Consider the following 15,835-nt stretch of genomic DNA (forward strand, 5'->3'; position numbering starts at 1 on the left):
TAGGACGGTGTTTTTTAGGGTGTATGGGAATGCTCCAGCCCTCAGTGGAGGTGGGAGCTTACTTGCCTGGAAAGTCTGATCCCTCACGAGCTGAGGTGTGTTTGTGAAAGGTCTTGATGATTTTCCTTCCAATGTTCTTGGGTGTCTAGCAATAACACACAATAGACAGGCTCAGTCTCACAGGTTTTATGCATGACACGACATTATTTTGCATACTGCAGGCAAGTGGCCAGAGGGCTCCACAAAGGGCTGGGATCCTGGTAGAGCATCTGCCAGCCAGCCTGTGTCCTGGGAACTCCCTGATGAAATTATCTTGTGACTGGTTTTATTTTCGGAAGTTATTCTCCCCTAACCCACTTATTTTTCCAAGTAAAGTCTTGACTATATTTTCCCTCACGGAAAACCCCCTGGAACTTTCTTTTCATTCTGGGCTGCATGGACGGGGTGAGAAGGACTGGGCTTGCAGCGGTGGTGTATCAGCTCTGACCCCCGCTGTGCGGTCACTAGCTATGTGATCTTGGGCAAGTTGCCCCGCTTATCTGAGCCTCAGAATAAAAGGGGCTAATACTGGCCCCCAAGAGAGGCTGCCAGATGAGATGGAATGTAGTCTTCAGCACCCTCCTTGCTGACAGGAGGCTCCAGGGGAGGAAAAGGTGAGTGTGCTGTCCTGGTGTTTGCTGGGACTAACGTGTCTGAAAACTGTCATCTGCTGGTACAGGCTAATGGAAACTGATCACTAGTGCCCCGATTTTAAAAGATAGCAGAGGGTTCAAGCTTCACTAGCACTTTTCTTTCCTGTGCTCCGAGTGAGAGGACTGTAATTGACTTTTAATCTGTTAAAGGTACTTACTTAGCTAGATGCAGTGGCTAATGCTCGTGGCCTCTAGGACTGGGAAGGCTAAGGCCAGAGGATTGCTTCAGCAAGAGTGGGAGACCAGGCTGGACAACTCAGCAAGATTCTGGCCCCAGAACAAAATAGAACGGGACATGTATTACTAGCAGATACTGTGTGTGAGGTCCTGTGAGATCCTGTGAGGGCGTGTAGAGAACAAGTCTGGGACTTAAGGGGCTGCTCCTATAGGTACAGTGTGTGTGGAAGTGAGAGAGCAGGCGTGCTCTTCCCAGACTGACTGGCCGCAGTTGTCTTGTGAGGCTGGAGGCTGGAACTGGATCTGGATGGCAAGAGGCAGGGCTGCCCTGGAAGGGAAACATTTAGGGCAGCAAAGGTCACGGGGGCAGACATACTGTCAGCTGCTCAGGAGCAGGGTATGTTGGAAGGGTTGGAGCAAAACTAGGGGAAGCCGCCTTAGAGCTGTGGCTGTAGATGTCAACTGGAGTAAGGGTGGGCTGGCACTTGTCCTCTGCCCTTGCAGACACAGGTGTGTGGGCGGGCAGGCCCCTCTTGCTGAACCCCAGAGAAGCTGTGGCTCCCCTAGAGGCACAAAAGCACCCGTGAAGCTGTGTTGTCTGTGCCTCTGTGTGTTCTGCACCAGCCCATCAGGCATATGCACAGAAACTGTTAAGATCTCTTTGCTTTTCTGTAACCATGCTAGACTACCACAGAACATTTAGAAATCACAAGTGACTGCCCGAGCCTTGCTTTCAGTCTTCATAGCTGCCTCCCTGGTGTGAGCTCTGCTTACAAGCTTGAATGGGTATGAAAATAAGCTCCAAATGAGTTAGAACTGCCAGGCTTCAGAGTAGAACATGGCAGGGAGGGGATGTGGGCACCAGGATATAGGGCTGTGCCCCTGCCCTGCTTGTGGCCTCCTGGAACTCTGTCCCAAAGAGCCTTGTTCCTCCACACTCTCTGGGGTGTTGCTGCTTTCCTGTGAAGAAACAGAGACAAATGAGACGTGGAGATGAAGATGACAAGAATAGTTCTTATCACAGTGCTCTTGGCTCACATCAGTAATGGCAGTGCTCTCGGGCCAGCTCTCAACACCCCTGCCACACCTGTTGGTGCCTATTCTTTAGCTTAGTAGAGTCAGAGTGACCCTGTTTGGCTTGTGTTGCCACCATCTAGCACTGGGCATGGTGCATGGAGAGACTTTGTAGTCGAGGACCTGATGGTAGCAGGTGGTCAGATATAAATGGCTGAGGTCCTTCCAGGAGCTATCATTCTGCAGAGCCTGGCGCGCCCTCTCTAGGAACCTGCATCTGGTACATGAGAACTGACTGTTTTCAGCAAGCTGATGCTGGCTTTTCGACCACTGGCTTTTCCACATGCTTAGTAGATGGTAGAGTAGGACAACTGCAGCTGCTTCCAATCCTGTTGACCTCCCCTCTTAAGAAGACTGCAGAGTTCTATCTGAGTAGTGTATTTTGACTGGGTGCCACCTGACATAGAAATCTCCTTTGGTCGCAGGACTGGGACTTTTATGTATATATTGCTGATGCCAGAGCAATCCAGTAAAGCGTCTGATACAGAATTGAGTGTGCATGCCACAGATCATGATGCCCAGCCAGTGATAGCGTTTCTCTGATTATGATGGGTTACCAGTGCTGGACGCTTCCTCACTGTTGGTGCTGTCTGGTGTGCTTAGGATACCTGGAGCCCTAGGGTCACAGGACTCTTCAGGGGTTGGTAGGGCCAGGGCCTCCTGAGCCATAGTGTCTCTGCATTCTCTGGTCCTCAGCTGCACACATGAGCATTGCACACAGACAGATGGGGAAGTAGGCTCCATCTTGTTGCTGACAGGTCTCTTCACTATCTAGACATGGTTCTGAATGCCAGACAGCCACTTTTGTGGGGGGTGGGAGGGCCATCCCTGGGTTGCTTGTCAGGAAGTTCATCCTCCTTTTGTTTTGTCTTTGGGTCTCAGTCACTTGATTAAACTGTTAGAGGCACACTTTTCCATGTGGAATAGCAGAATTTGAGTGGTCTTTGGTATTAACCCTCAGAGCATCCTGGCTCCATGGGACTTTAAGGACAAATGTTGGTTTGAGCTGGCAGAGCAGGAAGGAAGCTGGATGGCCAGATACAGCCTGAGAGCACAGGCAGTGAGAACTGCAAACCAGGCTTGGACATGAGGGACCAGGACAAGAGTGGATCACACCAGAGTTGGGGTAAAGGGACTGGGAGTGTAAGTCCCTAAGAGACAACTATCCCAACCCTAACCCCACCTTTCAGTCTGTTGATTTCCTTCCAGGGCACTTGGCTTTTTATGACAGCCTGTTTCCACATGGCTCTTGACTTGATCCCCGGGGTCACAGAACTCTGAGGGTGTCTGTCCCTCTTACACTGGAGTGTTTCTGGGTTTCTCCTAAGAGCTGCTGGTCTTTAGCAGCTCATGGCAGCAGCTGTGACTCATTCTTGCCATTTTCTAGTTTGTCTGCTGAAGGATGAACAAGGGCTCATATCTCTATGTGAAAACCTGGAGTTCAAGGAGGGGCCTTGGGGGCAGTGGCATACAGATCTGGTCCATGTTATGAGCACAGATGCCTATGGGACACTGCGGGTCCTGCCTTCCTCCACTGTACAATACACACCACATGCACTGAGAACATGGGTACAGCAAACTTTGCCAGCAGCCTGTGGAGACGCTCAGTTAAGAGTAGGTTCATTGGGACTGAAGCTCAGTGGTTAAGAGCACCTACTGCTCTTCCAAAGGACTCAAGTTCAGGTCCCAGCACCCACACTGGGTAACCATTGTAACTTTTAGCTCCAGGAATCCAGTACCCTTTTCTGGCTTCTGTAGGCAGGCGCACACGCACACACAAACACAAGTGGATGCACATACACAACCCTCCCTCACTAAAATAAATATTTAAAAAGGGTTTGTTTGAACACAATCTTCCTCCCTATTATTTCATGTGTTCTGCTTTTGGATTTAGGATCCATCAACAGAGAGGTAGGGGTTCCACTTTATCCATTTTTAAGTTGTCAGTTTGAATATTTAACATTGATAATTCAGTTATCTTTAAAGTTTTTCTCTGATGTGTGTACTTTTAAGCAGTCAGAGCAAGGGGTACCTTTACTGGGCAGTGAACCCCATTTCCTTCCCTTTCCTTTGCTAGGCAATGAATCTCATTGTTTTCCTTTCCTCTATAGAATAGTGAACCCCATTTCCTTCCTTTTATTGGACAGTGGACTCTGTTTCCTTTGCTGAGTAGTGAACCCCATTTTATTCCCTTTCCTCTGAAGACCAGTTCCAGAAACAGGATGGCAGCAGTCAGTGTGGGGCTGTTACCAAACACCTGGATCTGGGACAGGAGTGAGGTCCTAGGCTTTGTCATGCTTCAACAGAGACTGTTTGTAAAACAGTAGAGGCATTGGCAGATCCGGGCATAAGCTTCAGCCTTGGGCTCTCTTGGGCTCTGCAGGCAAGGAGCATCATCCCATTCAGGTGGGGAGCCCAGTGGGTGTTATGCAGGCCAGTGGTTCAGGGAAACATCCTACTAAGGTGCCCCTAGGTTCTCTGCTGCAAGGTGGACATTACAAGAAAGTTGTAGAATTCATAGAAATGAGGTGAAAGCAGAATTCATAGAAATGAGGATGATAGAGCACTAATTGGCCCCAGAAAAGCAAAACATAGACATGAAATTTTTCAAGAGATACCTCCTTACATTTTGGTTTCTTTAAGCACAAGTGCCACAGAGTTAAAAACCCAAAATTGAGTAGAAGATGGTAGGAACAGAAGACCCAGAGGACTCATCCCTGTTGCAAGGGTCAGAATGGGGTTTTGATGGGTTGTCGGAAGTTGCTGAGATGAAGGCCCATGCTTTACCAGAGGTTGCCCTGTAGGTGTGTATATAGTGTTGCATCTGTGACAGGGAGTGATGCTGCAGGCTGTGTAGTCTTAGGAGGAAAGACTGTCCTGCAATCCTCCCGGCTTCACTGAGATACTGTGGGTTTGGGGTAAAATACTCAGGCCCTGGATATCACTAAAGATTGTGTAGGTTGCAGCAAGGGATCTGCAGGGCCCTCTTACTGGCCTGTGCCTTCACATCCCTTCTAGAAGTATGGAGGCTGAGGAGTGACTTGCTCCCCTTCATGGATGTGCTGGCTAGTTCTATATAAACATGACACATACTAAAGTCATCTGCGAGAAGAGAGCCTTAATTAAGAGAATGCCTCCGTAAGATAGGACTGTAGGCAGATATACTGTAAGGCATTTTCCTGTATGGAAATGCAGGCATGACCTGGAGGCCAGTCTTCTTGGCACACTGCACTTCTGAATAGGAAGCATTGCACACCATGCCCCAGATGTTAGAACACTGAATTCTGAAGTAGTGTGAGTAGTGGGTAGCTGGCCTGCAAATTAGTCTTCACTCTCCACTCTCCTTTTTGTGTTTCTTCAGCATAGGGACCCTGGTGGTATGAGTGCTCACTGACTGATCTGAGGTAATGTGCCAGCCAATCATAGTCTATAAGCTTCTGCTGTAAGTGGTTGCTCACATGCAATAAAGCAGCATAGTTCCCCCAAACCATCTCCAGAGCGGTTTACCTCTGCACCTTTTACTGTCATTGCTATCTTGTCGGGGCACAGAGTGGGTAATTTGCTGTCTGGTCAAAGAGCAACACAAGCATAGGTGGTAAAGTGCCTGCTCAAAGAGAAAGGAATTAAGTTTTGGTCTGAGTTACTACAGATAAATCCTTGGTTTTTGTTTTCGTTTGTTTTGAGGTAGGGGTGGTTTCAAGGCAGGGTTTCTCTGTGTAGCCCTGACTGGCCTTGAACTCTGTGCTGGGATTAAAGGTGTATGCCATCATGCCCAACAAATCCTTGGTTTTCTGTAGACAGATGTTTAGATCTAGAATTGTTGCAGAGAGCTTTAAACAGTGCACAGAGAAAGGGTTAGGACTGAATGTTCTGAATCTTTCTATTTGATTATGGCTTTTCTGGTAGCAGATAGAGATAAGGACAGTGAAAAGGAAAAAGAACAGGTAGGAAATTAAGATGACGTTGCTAGAAATTCTGCTGTGTCACAAAAGAGGACACTTCTGGCAAGAAGGCCTCTCAGCTCTGTCTTCTTTATGCCCTTCCTTGACTGCATTGCTTGAACATCGTAGCTTAAAAAGTGAAGGCTCTCAGCTGCCACCACATTTGGAACCTTTTCCAGCTTTGTGCTAGTCGTGATGATTGCTGGCCAATGAGCAACCCAGAGTCTCTGCTTTTCCAGTGAATGCAAATCCTACCCCTCGGAGACCCTTGAGATGGTATCCACATGACCTTAAAGCATCCAGCAGTTGCAGGCTGCTTATCGAGATGATGGATGTTGGTCTTTATATGTAATGCAATTATTAGAACCCATAAGAATAAATTTAAGCATGCCAGAGGGTTACAAACACCTGGCCTGAACATATATGAGCCCTCAGGATATTTTTTTTTAAGAAGGTACATTACTATGATCGATGTGAAGCTCAGGTGTAGCATCAAATGTGGAGATATTCCAGTCAGAAGGAGCATTCTCATCAGATGCTGAGCAGGCCTTCCTCAGTATTTTGACTAAGTTCTTCTGTGTACCTTAAGACCTTGGAAGGCTGTACCCTCTTCAGGGGACACAACAAATTTCAGAGATTTAAGACAAGTACCTACTGGGTGTTTTACTACATTTCTGGCTCAAGTACAAAGCTCGTGGAATGGGAAGTGCAGCATGCTGAGGTGGATGTCATACTGTGTGTGAACTTGCTTATGATGGGCCACAGCAGAGCCACAGAGGGCTAGACCATAAACAGTTCCTCTCCAGATGACGGGATCCTGACATGTCAGGAAATCGGGACCCAGACACATCAATGCCAGTGCCTTTGCAGAAGCTCTTGCAACATTGAAATCTTAAGTAAGGGGCCGTTGTTTCACTCTCAGTCCTGTAAAAATTCAATGGAAAACAGATGAACCTGGATGGATGGAACAATGGCCTTTAAGAGAAACTGCAGCGTGCTCAGGAAATAGCTGAACAGAAGCACCTGGAACATACCGAACCAAACTTCAGTCCCTGCAACTCTCCTATTTTTGTCATTTAAGAAAGTCAAGGGAAATTGGAGATTATTACATGACTTAAGAGCTGTTAATTTACAGTAATCATTCTTTGTTTCAAGTTAATATTTTTGGTTACTGGAAAGGTCAAATAATCATTATCCCCCATGGAAGCCCATATAAGTTTTAAGACCAATCACTGTGAAGAATTTTTCTCCTGTTCAAACTCTGTACCTGGAGCAGATATCATACTGATGTCCAGTTCCCATAGAGAAATGGCTTGTGTAACACTCAATACTACTACCCAAGAGTTTAAAATTTCGAAGGTCATTCTAGGGAGAGCTTCTCCAGAGTTGAAAATTGTTTGTGTAGCCATAAAACCCAATCCTTTGCCTATTAACCTGTATACTGACAGTACTTAATGTATTCACCTTGTTCCAAAATTACCTACCGCTTTCATAAAGACTAAAATTGCATCTTCCTATGATTTTGCAAGCTGTATTACAACAGCAACTACATCCTATCTTTATATCATATCAGACCCCCATAATTCTCTGGAGACGCTAAATAAAGGAAATGCTCTTGTTAATGAGGCATCGTGGCCTCCCTCTGGCAGGACTATGCACAATCACTTTCATCAGTCTGCATGGTCATTAAGCGCCTCTTTCCCACTGTAACTCATCAGCAAACAAAATAGATTGAGGATGTAATGCCTGTGCCCATTTCTCCCTTTAGGTCCTTTGCAGCCAATAGGGGTCAGTCCCTGGGGATTAAAGTCACTCGCATTATGGCAAGTGGGTATCATGCATGTTACTTCAATTGGTAGGCATAAATATGTTCATGTCATGGTAGACACTTAGTCTTACTTTCTTATGGCCACAGTAGTGACAGGGTGAAGGCCTATCATGTCATTACTCACCAAAATGTTTTGTGATAGCAGGGGTGCCCTGTACTATAGGAATAGATAATGGCCCTGCTCCTGCTCATCTCTCCTGCCTTTAAACAATTTTGTCTCCATGGAAAATTCCACATGTTACTGGAATTCCTTATAATCCCCAAGGTCAAACTGTAGTGGATAGAGCACACGAACAGTTCAAAGAACAAATTGATAGGTGGGGGTGGGGGTGAGTCTGAGTAAGGCTCACCCTCAATATCTTATTAATATGGCATTATTTACTTTAAATCCTTAAAAAACAGATGACAAGGGAAATACTGCAGCTCATAAACATTGAGCACCTTTGTAAGGACCTACAAGGTTACCTCTGGTGCCCTGCAAAGATGTAATAACGGGTAAATGTCAATCATCAGCCCCATGATTTACCACTGGGAGAGATTTCCTGTGTATTTTTCCAGAAATGGACTGCAGCCCATCTGGATCCCAGACTGGCTCCCCAGACCCTGGACAGCTGAGACCAGCAATGAAGCAGATAAAATTGGGCAGCTGCAAGAGACAGCGGCAAACACCTACTCTGCTCATGTGTTTACTTATTGTACTGACTCTAAGTAGTGCCAGAACTGAAAATTAGTATGCAGTGGTACTTAGCCCACCCTTGTTATCAGGGGTGGAGGTCAGAGGACCTTGTCCATAGCTGTTTGCCATTGGCTCCAACCTATTTCCTGATATGGGTCCTATAAGAGAAGATTCTAAAATTTAGAATGGATACCCTCTTTGCTTTTATAATGGTTATAATCTGTTTGCCTTTGTTATTTTCTCTTCAATTGTAATATTCTACTCATTGATCAGCTCATCTGCTCTTAGAAAAGCAAAACAATATAGAAGGAACTGTAGGAGAAAATACAGGCGTGTCCTGGTGACTAGCCTACTTGGCACACTGTGTTTCTAAATAAGAAGCATGGCACACCATACCCCAGAAGTCTGAATACTGAATTCTGAAGTAGCTTGAGTAACCATTAGCTTATCTCCCCGTCCTTTACCAACCCATAGGCATTGTTGTCTTGTCGGAGACTGCCCCAATAATGATGGCATTTTCTTAGTGATTTATGGGGAGACCAACCCATGGTGGGTGGTGCCATCCCTGGGCCTGTGGTCCTGAGTTCTATAAGAAAGCAAACTGAGCAACCCAGTAAGCAGCACCATCCGTGGCCTCTGCGTCAGCTCCTGCCTCTGTGTTCCTACCCTGCTTGAGTTCCTTACTGCTTTTGATGATGAACTGTTACATGGAACTGAAAGTTTTGGTCATGGTGTTCACCACAGCAATAGTTGGCGATGCCATCTGCTGTTGAAGGGCTCTTACAACTTCCCTGGGTTGAGAACTTTGTGAATAAAGGACTCCAGACTGCTTCAATGTCCATGATGGGAAGTATCCTAGCAGCTTTACAGACCTCTCCCTCTCCATGTGGAAAAAAGAATCTGGATCTAACTAACAGCCAGGTTTTGGCTCTGAGAAGACATTATGGAATGCCTGGTCTATAGATATTGAGAACAGAGAGTAATGACACTATGTTTTGGTGTGTAGCAGATGTCCACACAAGGTAACAAGGGTGACTTGAGCTGCAGGATAGATGTCAGAAGAGAGGTGCTGTGCATAGCTCGTGCTGTCCCCCTGACCCAAGCCTTCCTGAAGTCTGAGGCCCTTTCTTCTTATCTCACATGTCTCTAGACCAGCTTTGACCACTTGGAAATTCCTTTCCAGAACTATGATATTCACCAGAAGCTGAGAATTAGGGATGCCTGACTGGTTGCTTGCAGTTTGCTGGCTAGTGGCAGTGGCAGACTCTGCTCATTTCACGATTCCAGAACCATGAAGGACCTCTGGAGGTCACCTAAGCTGCTTCGCACTCCTTCCCTGTGTGGACAAGACAAAGACATAGCCGGAAAAGAACTTAGGTCCTGCCATGCAACTTAAGAGAATAGCATTGGCAGGGCGGAAGCCAGCATGCAGTGTGAGATTCTGGGACACTTGGCACAATAAGTACGTGCTCCGTTCTCAGCCCCCTTCCAGCTCAAGAGTCAGAAATGCAGAGAAGAGGCCTGGCCACATCACATGTTTGGGGCAGAGCCAGATCTGTGCTGCTGCTCTTGTGAGATAAAGTAGAAGGAAGAGAGCCTAGGGGCTTGAACACGAAGTCAGAAAGCCTTTTAGTTCATCTTGTGGCTACCTCCAGAGCTGTAAGCACCAGCCTCCAAAGGCCTGCCATTTCTTATGTCTTCCAACCCAGCAGAGAAGGCTGCAGCTTCTAAGCATCCTTTATCAGTGTTGGGGTAGACATTTGAATTTCAGAGCATGGACTTGCCTGGAGGGACATTGCCAGCCTTCTGCTGAGCAACTTGGCACAGGTACTTTCCTCTTCCAGGGATGAAAAAGGGCAGTTGTGGTTCTTGAGCCTGCATTACAAGGGTAAAATCAAGGTTACCCTTGGCAAGTTGTCTTAGTAGCATCTAAGCTCGGGGTTCCTGGGGTGAAGCGCCATTGGGACACAGTGGAAGCAGAAGTGGGGTCTGGCCCTGCTCTGCAACTCTTTACCCTCCTGATTGATCCAAGAGGAGCATGGTATGTGGGCCTCAGACTGTCTCTTTCTATCTGAATGATCATGAGTGACCATACCTCTTCAATCCTATTTCTGTATCCGTTAGATGGGGACACTAATATTCCCACCCACTGACCATGCATGGGATGGGTTGTCACAGTGGGACTGTCACTCCCTGCCTGGCAAAACATAAACATTGTGATGTAACGCACAATGGCAGGGTGTGACACTTGTTGCTAAGAGTCTAGTCCAGCTAAGGGCCAAGGCCAGTGTGCCTGAGGGGACTTAGTGAAACTGTGGCCATGGGCACCAAGTTCACAAGGGCACATGTGACCCCCAGCTGGAACATTTGTCTGGATTCGGGTTGGAGAAATCAGTTCCAGCAGCCGAGGGGTTCAGGCGATGCAAGTACCCACAGGTGGTCTCACCAGGGAGGCATCCATGGGGAAGACTGGCTGAGCCATTTCTCAGGCAAGGTACTATGGACTGGGCAGTGCAGGTCCCGCTCTGCCCCCTCTACTTCCCATTCATGCCTGTTTGCCTCCCCCCTTCCGGTGGTGCAGATTTGAGCGTCATGGTTCTAGAGCTTTTTATCCCTGTTCTATGTACAAGCATTTGTAATTTATATAAAGTTTCTAATTTTTGAAGAGTCTACCCTGACCTCCTACCTTCCAGTTCATTTCTGTGCCACACATCTTCTCATGCCATCCCCAAGGAATAGTCTCTTACCTGCCTGGAATGTGATGGTATTACACCAAACCAAATTGCTGGGTGGATCAAAGTTACAGGCATACTGGTGCCTAAGGACTTCAATATCTCCTGGTTGTTGACAGAAGTCTGTTTTCTACTAGTTCACGCAGTAAGAGCCTTTGCCCTACCCTAGCCTGTACTTGAGATTTCTCTCTCTCTCTCTGGGGTTTGCTAGTCTATGGGTGTAAAGAACTCCCTGAGTACTGCTTGCAGCAGCCCTGTCTTTTCCAACATGATATTTAGGACTTAGTTTAAGTCCCTTGCAGATTTTTAAGAGAGAGACAGTCTCTCCCTCGCCCTCTCCTTCTCCACCCCCCAACGTGTGTGTGGGGGCGGGTAGGTAGGTAGGTAGGTATGCATACATGAGTGCATGTCCCCACAGAAATCAGAGGGAATCCCCTGGAGCTGGAGGTAATCAGTTGTGAGCCACCTCATGTGGGTGCTGGGAATTGAACTTGGTCTTCTGGAAAGAGCTCTTGACAGCTGAGCTATCTCTCCAGCACCCCCTCTTGATTTTGGACATAACAGGAGATAGTGCTTATAGTCTGCAGTTGTTCAGGATATCTGTTATGAACAGACATCTTTAGTTTTTGAGGGAAGAGGGTGTGCATTCATGTAGCTTTAAGCTGTGAAATGGTACTTAAAGAGTACCACCTTTTTTTCTTTTCTTTTCTTTTTTTTTTTTTTTTTTTTGGTTTTTGGTTTTTGGTTTTTAGGAGACAGCGTCTCTCTGTATTGTTTTGGAGGCTATCGGTCCAGCCCAGCCTCGAACTCACAGAGATCCGCCTACCTCTGCTGGGATTAAAGGCGTGCGCCACCACCGCCCGGCAAGAATACCACCTTAATTTGCAGAGGTGTATTGGCCTACATGCTCTTCTAGTTGTTCTGTGGTTTTGCTGTTAGTGTTTTCATTGAAACCCTGGTATGTGGATGACCTAGAGAAGGCAGAATGGACAGATATTAGTCTACATGCTGTAGGCTATAGGTGCTTCGTGCATTGTGAAGCTTTTTTGTTGCCTGTATCTACCCAGGCCTGATTGCAGAAAGTGAGCTTGGCTGTGGAAGAGACAAGGGTAGCCATTGCCTCGCCAGAGGAAAACAGGGTAGTCTAGGACATGGATCCAGGAACACTGTCCACAAGAGAGCTTCTTTTCCTCTCATTTGGGGATCCATGGGTCAGCCTCGTGACTGTTGAACCTCTGGTGTATCAGGAAGTGTTGTCTGTTTGGGTTCCTTGTGACACCGAGGACTTCCCTGAGGAGGACAGGGTAGGAATTTCCTCACAACCTCAGGACCAAGGAAACTCAGGTGGGAACATGAGGTTGACAGTAGTCTTACCTGATTCTAGTCACACTAGGGTCACAAGTTCTTCCTGCCACTTGTCCTGAAATGTCTGCCTGCCGAGGCAGCTTCCCGCACTGGGAACTCAGGTGGCCGGAGTTCCTGTTTGATTGTGACTGCAACTGCTGTGTGCTATGGGCCTGCGCAGTTTGTGACTCATTAGCAGATGTTCTTTCCCTTCCTGAAATCTTGTCTTCTGGGCTTTGAACTTTGAGGAGGTGAGCAGGTTTCCAGATGCTAAAATACACATCTGGATAGTCATCTCCAGTCAGCACTACTGTGAAAGATGGAAACTGTCTCTGTGTGGTGGTTCCATGGGGCTACTGAGGCTCAGTCAGGTTGACTCTCTGTTCCTCTTGCCACCAGTCCTCCTCCTCCTCCTCTTCCTCCTCCTCTTCCTCCTCCTCTCCTTTTCTTCTTCATTTCTGAGTGACCACAAAGCCCCATTTGAAGAGGAGCAAGTGTGTTGGTGTTGCAGGGTGTGTTGTGGAGACTGTTTTTGTTTTCCTGTTTGTAGTAAGGAAAGGGAAAAGCTAGGTTATTAAGTCACTGCTCCGTTTCAGCCATATATACATTAATAAACTGCTGAACTTCCAGCCTTGCTGAGGAGACAAAACAGGCTTTGCCTGGGCTGCAGGGACTTTGTGCAGGGAATATAATTAACAATGGGTTCAAGAGTCCCACCCTTTAGTCAGTAGCCACAGTGATGCTGGGCCTCTGACCTCCAGGGGTCTTGGCTGTCAGCAGGATTCTGGCTACTGCCAGACGAGGTCATTTCCTCAGATGCCAAGAGCTCTAGCACTAGGGATAGCCTTTCCCTGGAGCTATTGTAGCCACCATCTCTCACTCCTTTTGCGTCTGCATGCAGTGGCTGCCTGCTTGTCCCTTTGCAAGGTGTTGTCTTTCTCCCTCTCGCAGGTCATCTCCAGCACCCCTCCTCTCAGCACGGGGAAAACACTGTGGAAGTACCACAGCACTGCAGAGAGGGCTGCCCCCTGTTCAGAGCAGGCCCAGGCATGCCTTGCTCAGAGGCTTTCAGACTGAGCAATGTCCTGGAGAGTCAGTGGGTAGAGACTTCCTAAGAGAGTAGTTAAGAGTTTTGAAGACATTGGTAGGAAACAAATGAGAACGTACTCGATCCTTTTTCTGTGCTGTTCTCCATGGACCCTCCCGTTAGCACTGGTTCTCTTTCAAGGCCATAGCTGAAGGATGGAACAGGCTCAGTTGGTAAAGTACTGGTGCGCCAAGCATGGTGACCTAAGCTCGCTTCTGCAGCATCCACAGAAGCTGAGTGTGACTGCACACGCCGGGAACGCTATGCTGGCAGTTGGAGACAGGAGGATCTCTGGGTTTGATATCCAGCTAATATAGCCAGATGTATGAGTGAACGCCAAGTTCATCAGAACCTTGTCTGAAAAAATAAAGTAAGAACAATGAGGAAGGTGCTTGACGTTGACTTCTGGCCTCCACCTACATGTGCACATGTGTGCATACACCACAAACACAGAGGGTGAAAATATTTTCATAGCTACTTCTAATTTAAATAATTATTTTCTCTCTTTGTATGTGAAAAGGGGTAGCCAAAACTTGCCCTTGACAAAGCAGATTAGAATCTGAGCTTTGTCATGCAGGCTGTCCCAAAAGTATTTTGAAAACTACCTTGAGCTTCAGCCCAGGCAGTATGACTGCAATCTTAGCCACAGTTCTCAGCTACTCTAAGCCTCAGATTCTTCATCTATGAAGTAGGGGACAGTTGCTGCCACTTAGGGATTAGGCAATGTATGCCTGGTGCATATTAGGCACTCATTAGGCGGGAAAATATATAATACTGTCATTGGGAAGTGAGTAATTTAACATGTGAGCATTTGGTTACGTGTTACCTGCTCCCCCATCTGCCTGAAGACCTGCCAGCCTCCCTGAGCCCTGCACCTTGCTCATCTGCCTCCTTCCCTGACCTACCAGTTGGTTTCTGCCACAGGACCTTACCTGGAGTTATATACTCAGAAGCCCGTTGAATGATTTATTTCTGTTGTTAATAAATGGGGGGGGTTGCTTGTCTGGTAACATGGGGTAGCCATCAGTGTGTGGAGTTGGGATGACCCTTAGAGTGGCATGAAGGGCTCCTACTGGCTTATATAGCAGCAACAGATAGGCTAACCATTCTGGAGGCTCTAGCGAATACACACCTTCCCCTAACCTTAAGCTCTGTCTCACAGGTTGGGAACTACAAACGGACTGTGAAACGGATCGATGATGGCCACCGCCTGTGTGGTGACCTCATGAACTGTTTGCATGAGCGGGCACGCATTGAGAAAGCATATGCACAGCAGCTCACTGAATGGGCCCGGCGCTGGAAGCAGCTTGTAGAGAAAGGTAAGGTGCCCTGGGCATGGGTACTAACTACTCATTTGCCAAGGATCCTCTGATGAATTGCTCATAAGTGGGCCAGGAATGCATCTTGCAGTTTCTAGGTCTGTGTGTGTGTGTGTGTGTGTGTGTGTGTGTGTGTGTGTGTGTGTGTGTGTGTGTGTGTGTGTAGGTGTGTGTAGGTGTGTGTGTGTGTGTAGGTCTGTGTGTAGGTGTGTGTGTGTGTGTAGGTGTAGGACAGCACAGTGCCTGTCACCCAGACACAGGCTGTATGAGCTTCTGTCCTCTTTCCATGGAGACAGTGAACTGCTAGCTGCAAAGATCCCTGATCCCCTGTTGCAGCCCTCCCTTGTCATCCACAGGAGAATAACAGCTGCAGAGGGCCTGCGGGTGCCCGTAGGATAGAGGACTCAGCAGAAAGGAATGAAGTCTATACTGGGAGAGAGGAGAGAGAAACTGCACAGGCCCACACAGAAATCTCTGGATGGTGTGGGGACAACTGTCAATTCACTCCCTTTTTGTTCCCATTCCCTAAGGCTCAGGAGGGAAACTCTTGATCAGGACTGTCACTTTGAATAAGGGGTCTGGGTAGGAAGGACAAAAAAAAGCAAGACATCAGTGAACTGGGTGAAACCCAGCCAAGTCATGAAGTGCTCCCAGCAACTGGTAGTCTCTGATCTGAGTCAAGCCAGAGCGGCGTGGGGTTTGGAGACTACAAAATGTCCCGTGTCTGGTGTCCATTGACACTGTTATCCTCTAGGCCACTGCTTATGGGACTGAGTAAAGGTGATCCATCTAGAGGCAGGCCACTCCCAACCATGGACTGTCGTGGGAGCAGATTGAGATCTACAGAATGCAGAAAGGGTTGTTTCAAAGACCTCAGAGGGAACATGGGAGCTGGCTTAGGTGGGCAAGCATTTGCTATACACACAAAGAGGGCCTGATTCCCAATTTCTTCCTACCTCAAAGTC

General features: G+C 47.4%; 1 protein-coding gene and 1 long non-coding RNA gene across 7 annotated transcripts in view; one reads left to right on the forward strand and one right to left on the reverse strand.

Annotated features, from left to right (window-relative positions):
* Pacsin2 (protein kinase C and casein kinase substrate in neurons 2) overlaps nt 1-15,835 on the forward strand; it is a 94,816-nt gene that overhangs the window by 62,307 nt on the left and 16,674 nt on the right. For all 6 annotated transcript variants that reach the window (XM_040754076.1, XM_040754080.1, XM_040754079.1 and 3 more), the window contains exon 3: nt 14,714-14,870. In XM_040754076.1, coding sequence (XP_040610010.1) covers nt 14,714-14,870 — 157 coding nt within the window. The remainder of the gene's footprint in view (nt 1-14,713; nt 14,871-15,835) is intronic.
* Nucleotides 6,533-9,721, reverse strand: LOC121142925. The gene is made up of 2 exons (XR_005880090.1): nt 9,587-9,721; nt 6,533-6,808 (listed from the first exon to the last, which is right to left on the reverse strand). It is a non-coding gene; the product is annotated as an uncharacterized LOC121142925 (long non-coding RNA).

This window comes from Mesocricetus auratus, unplaced genomic scaffold (genome assembly GCF_017639785.1).
Source record: "Mesocricetus auratus isolate SY011 unplaced genomic scaffold, BCM_Maur_2.0 Super-Scaffold_100010, whole genome shotgun sequence".
NCBI lineage: Eukaryota > Metazoa > Chordata > Mammalia > Rodentia > Cricetidae > Mesocricetus > Mesocricetus auratus.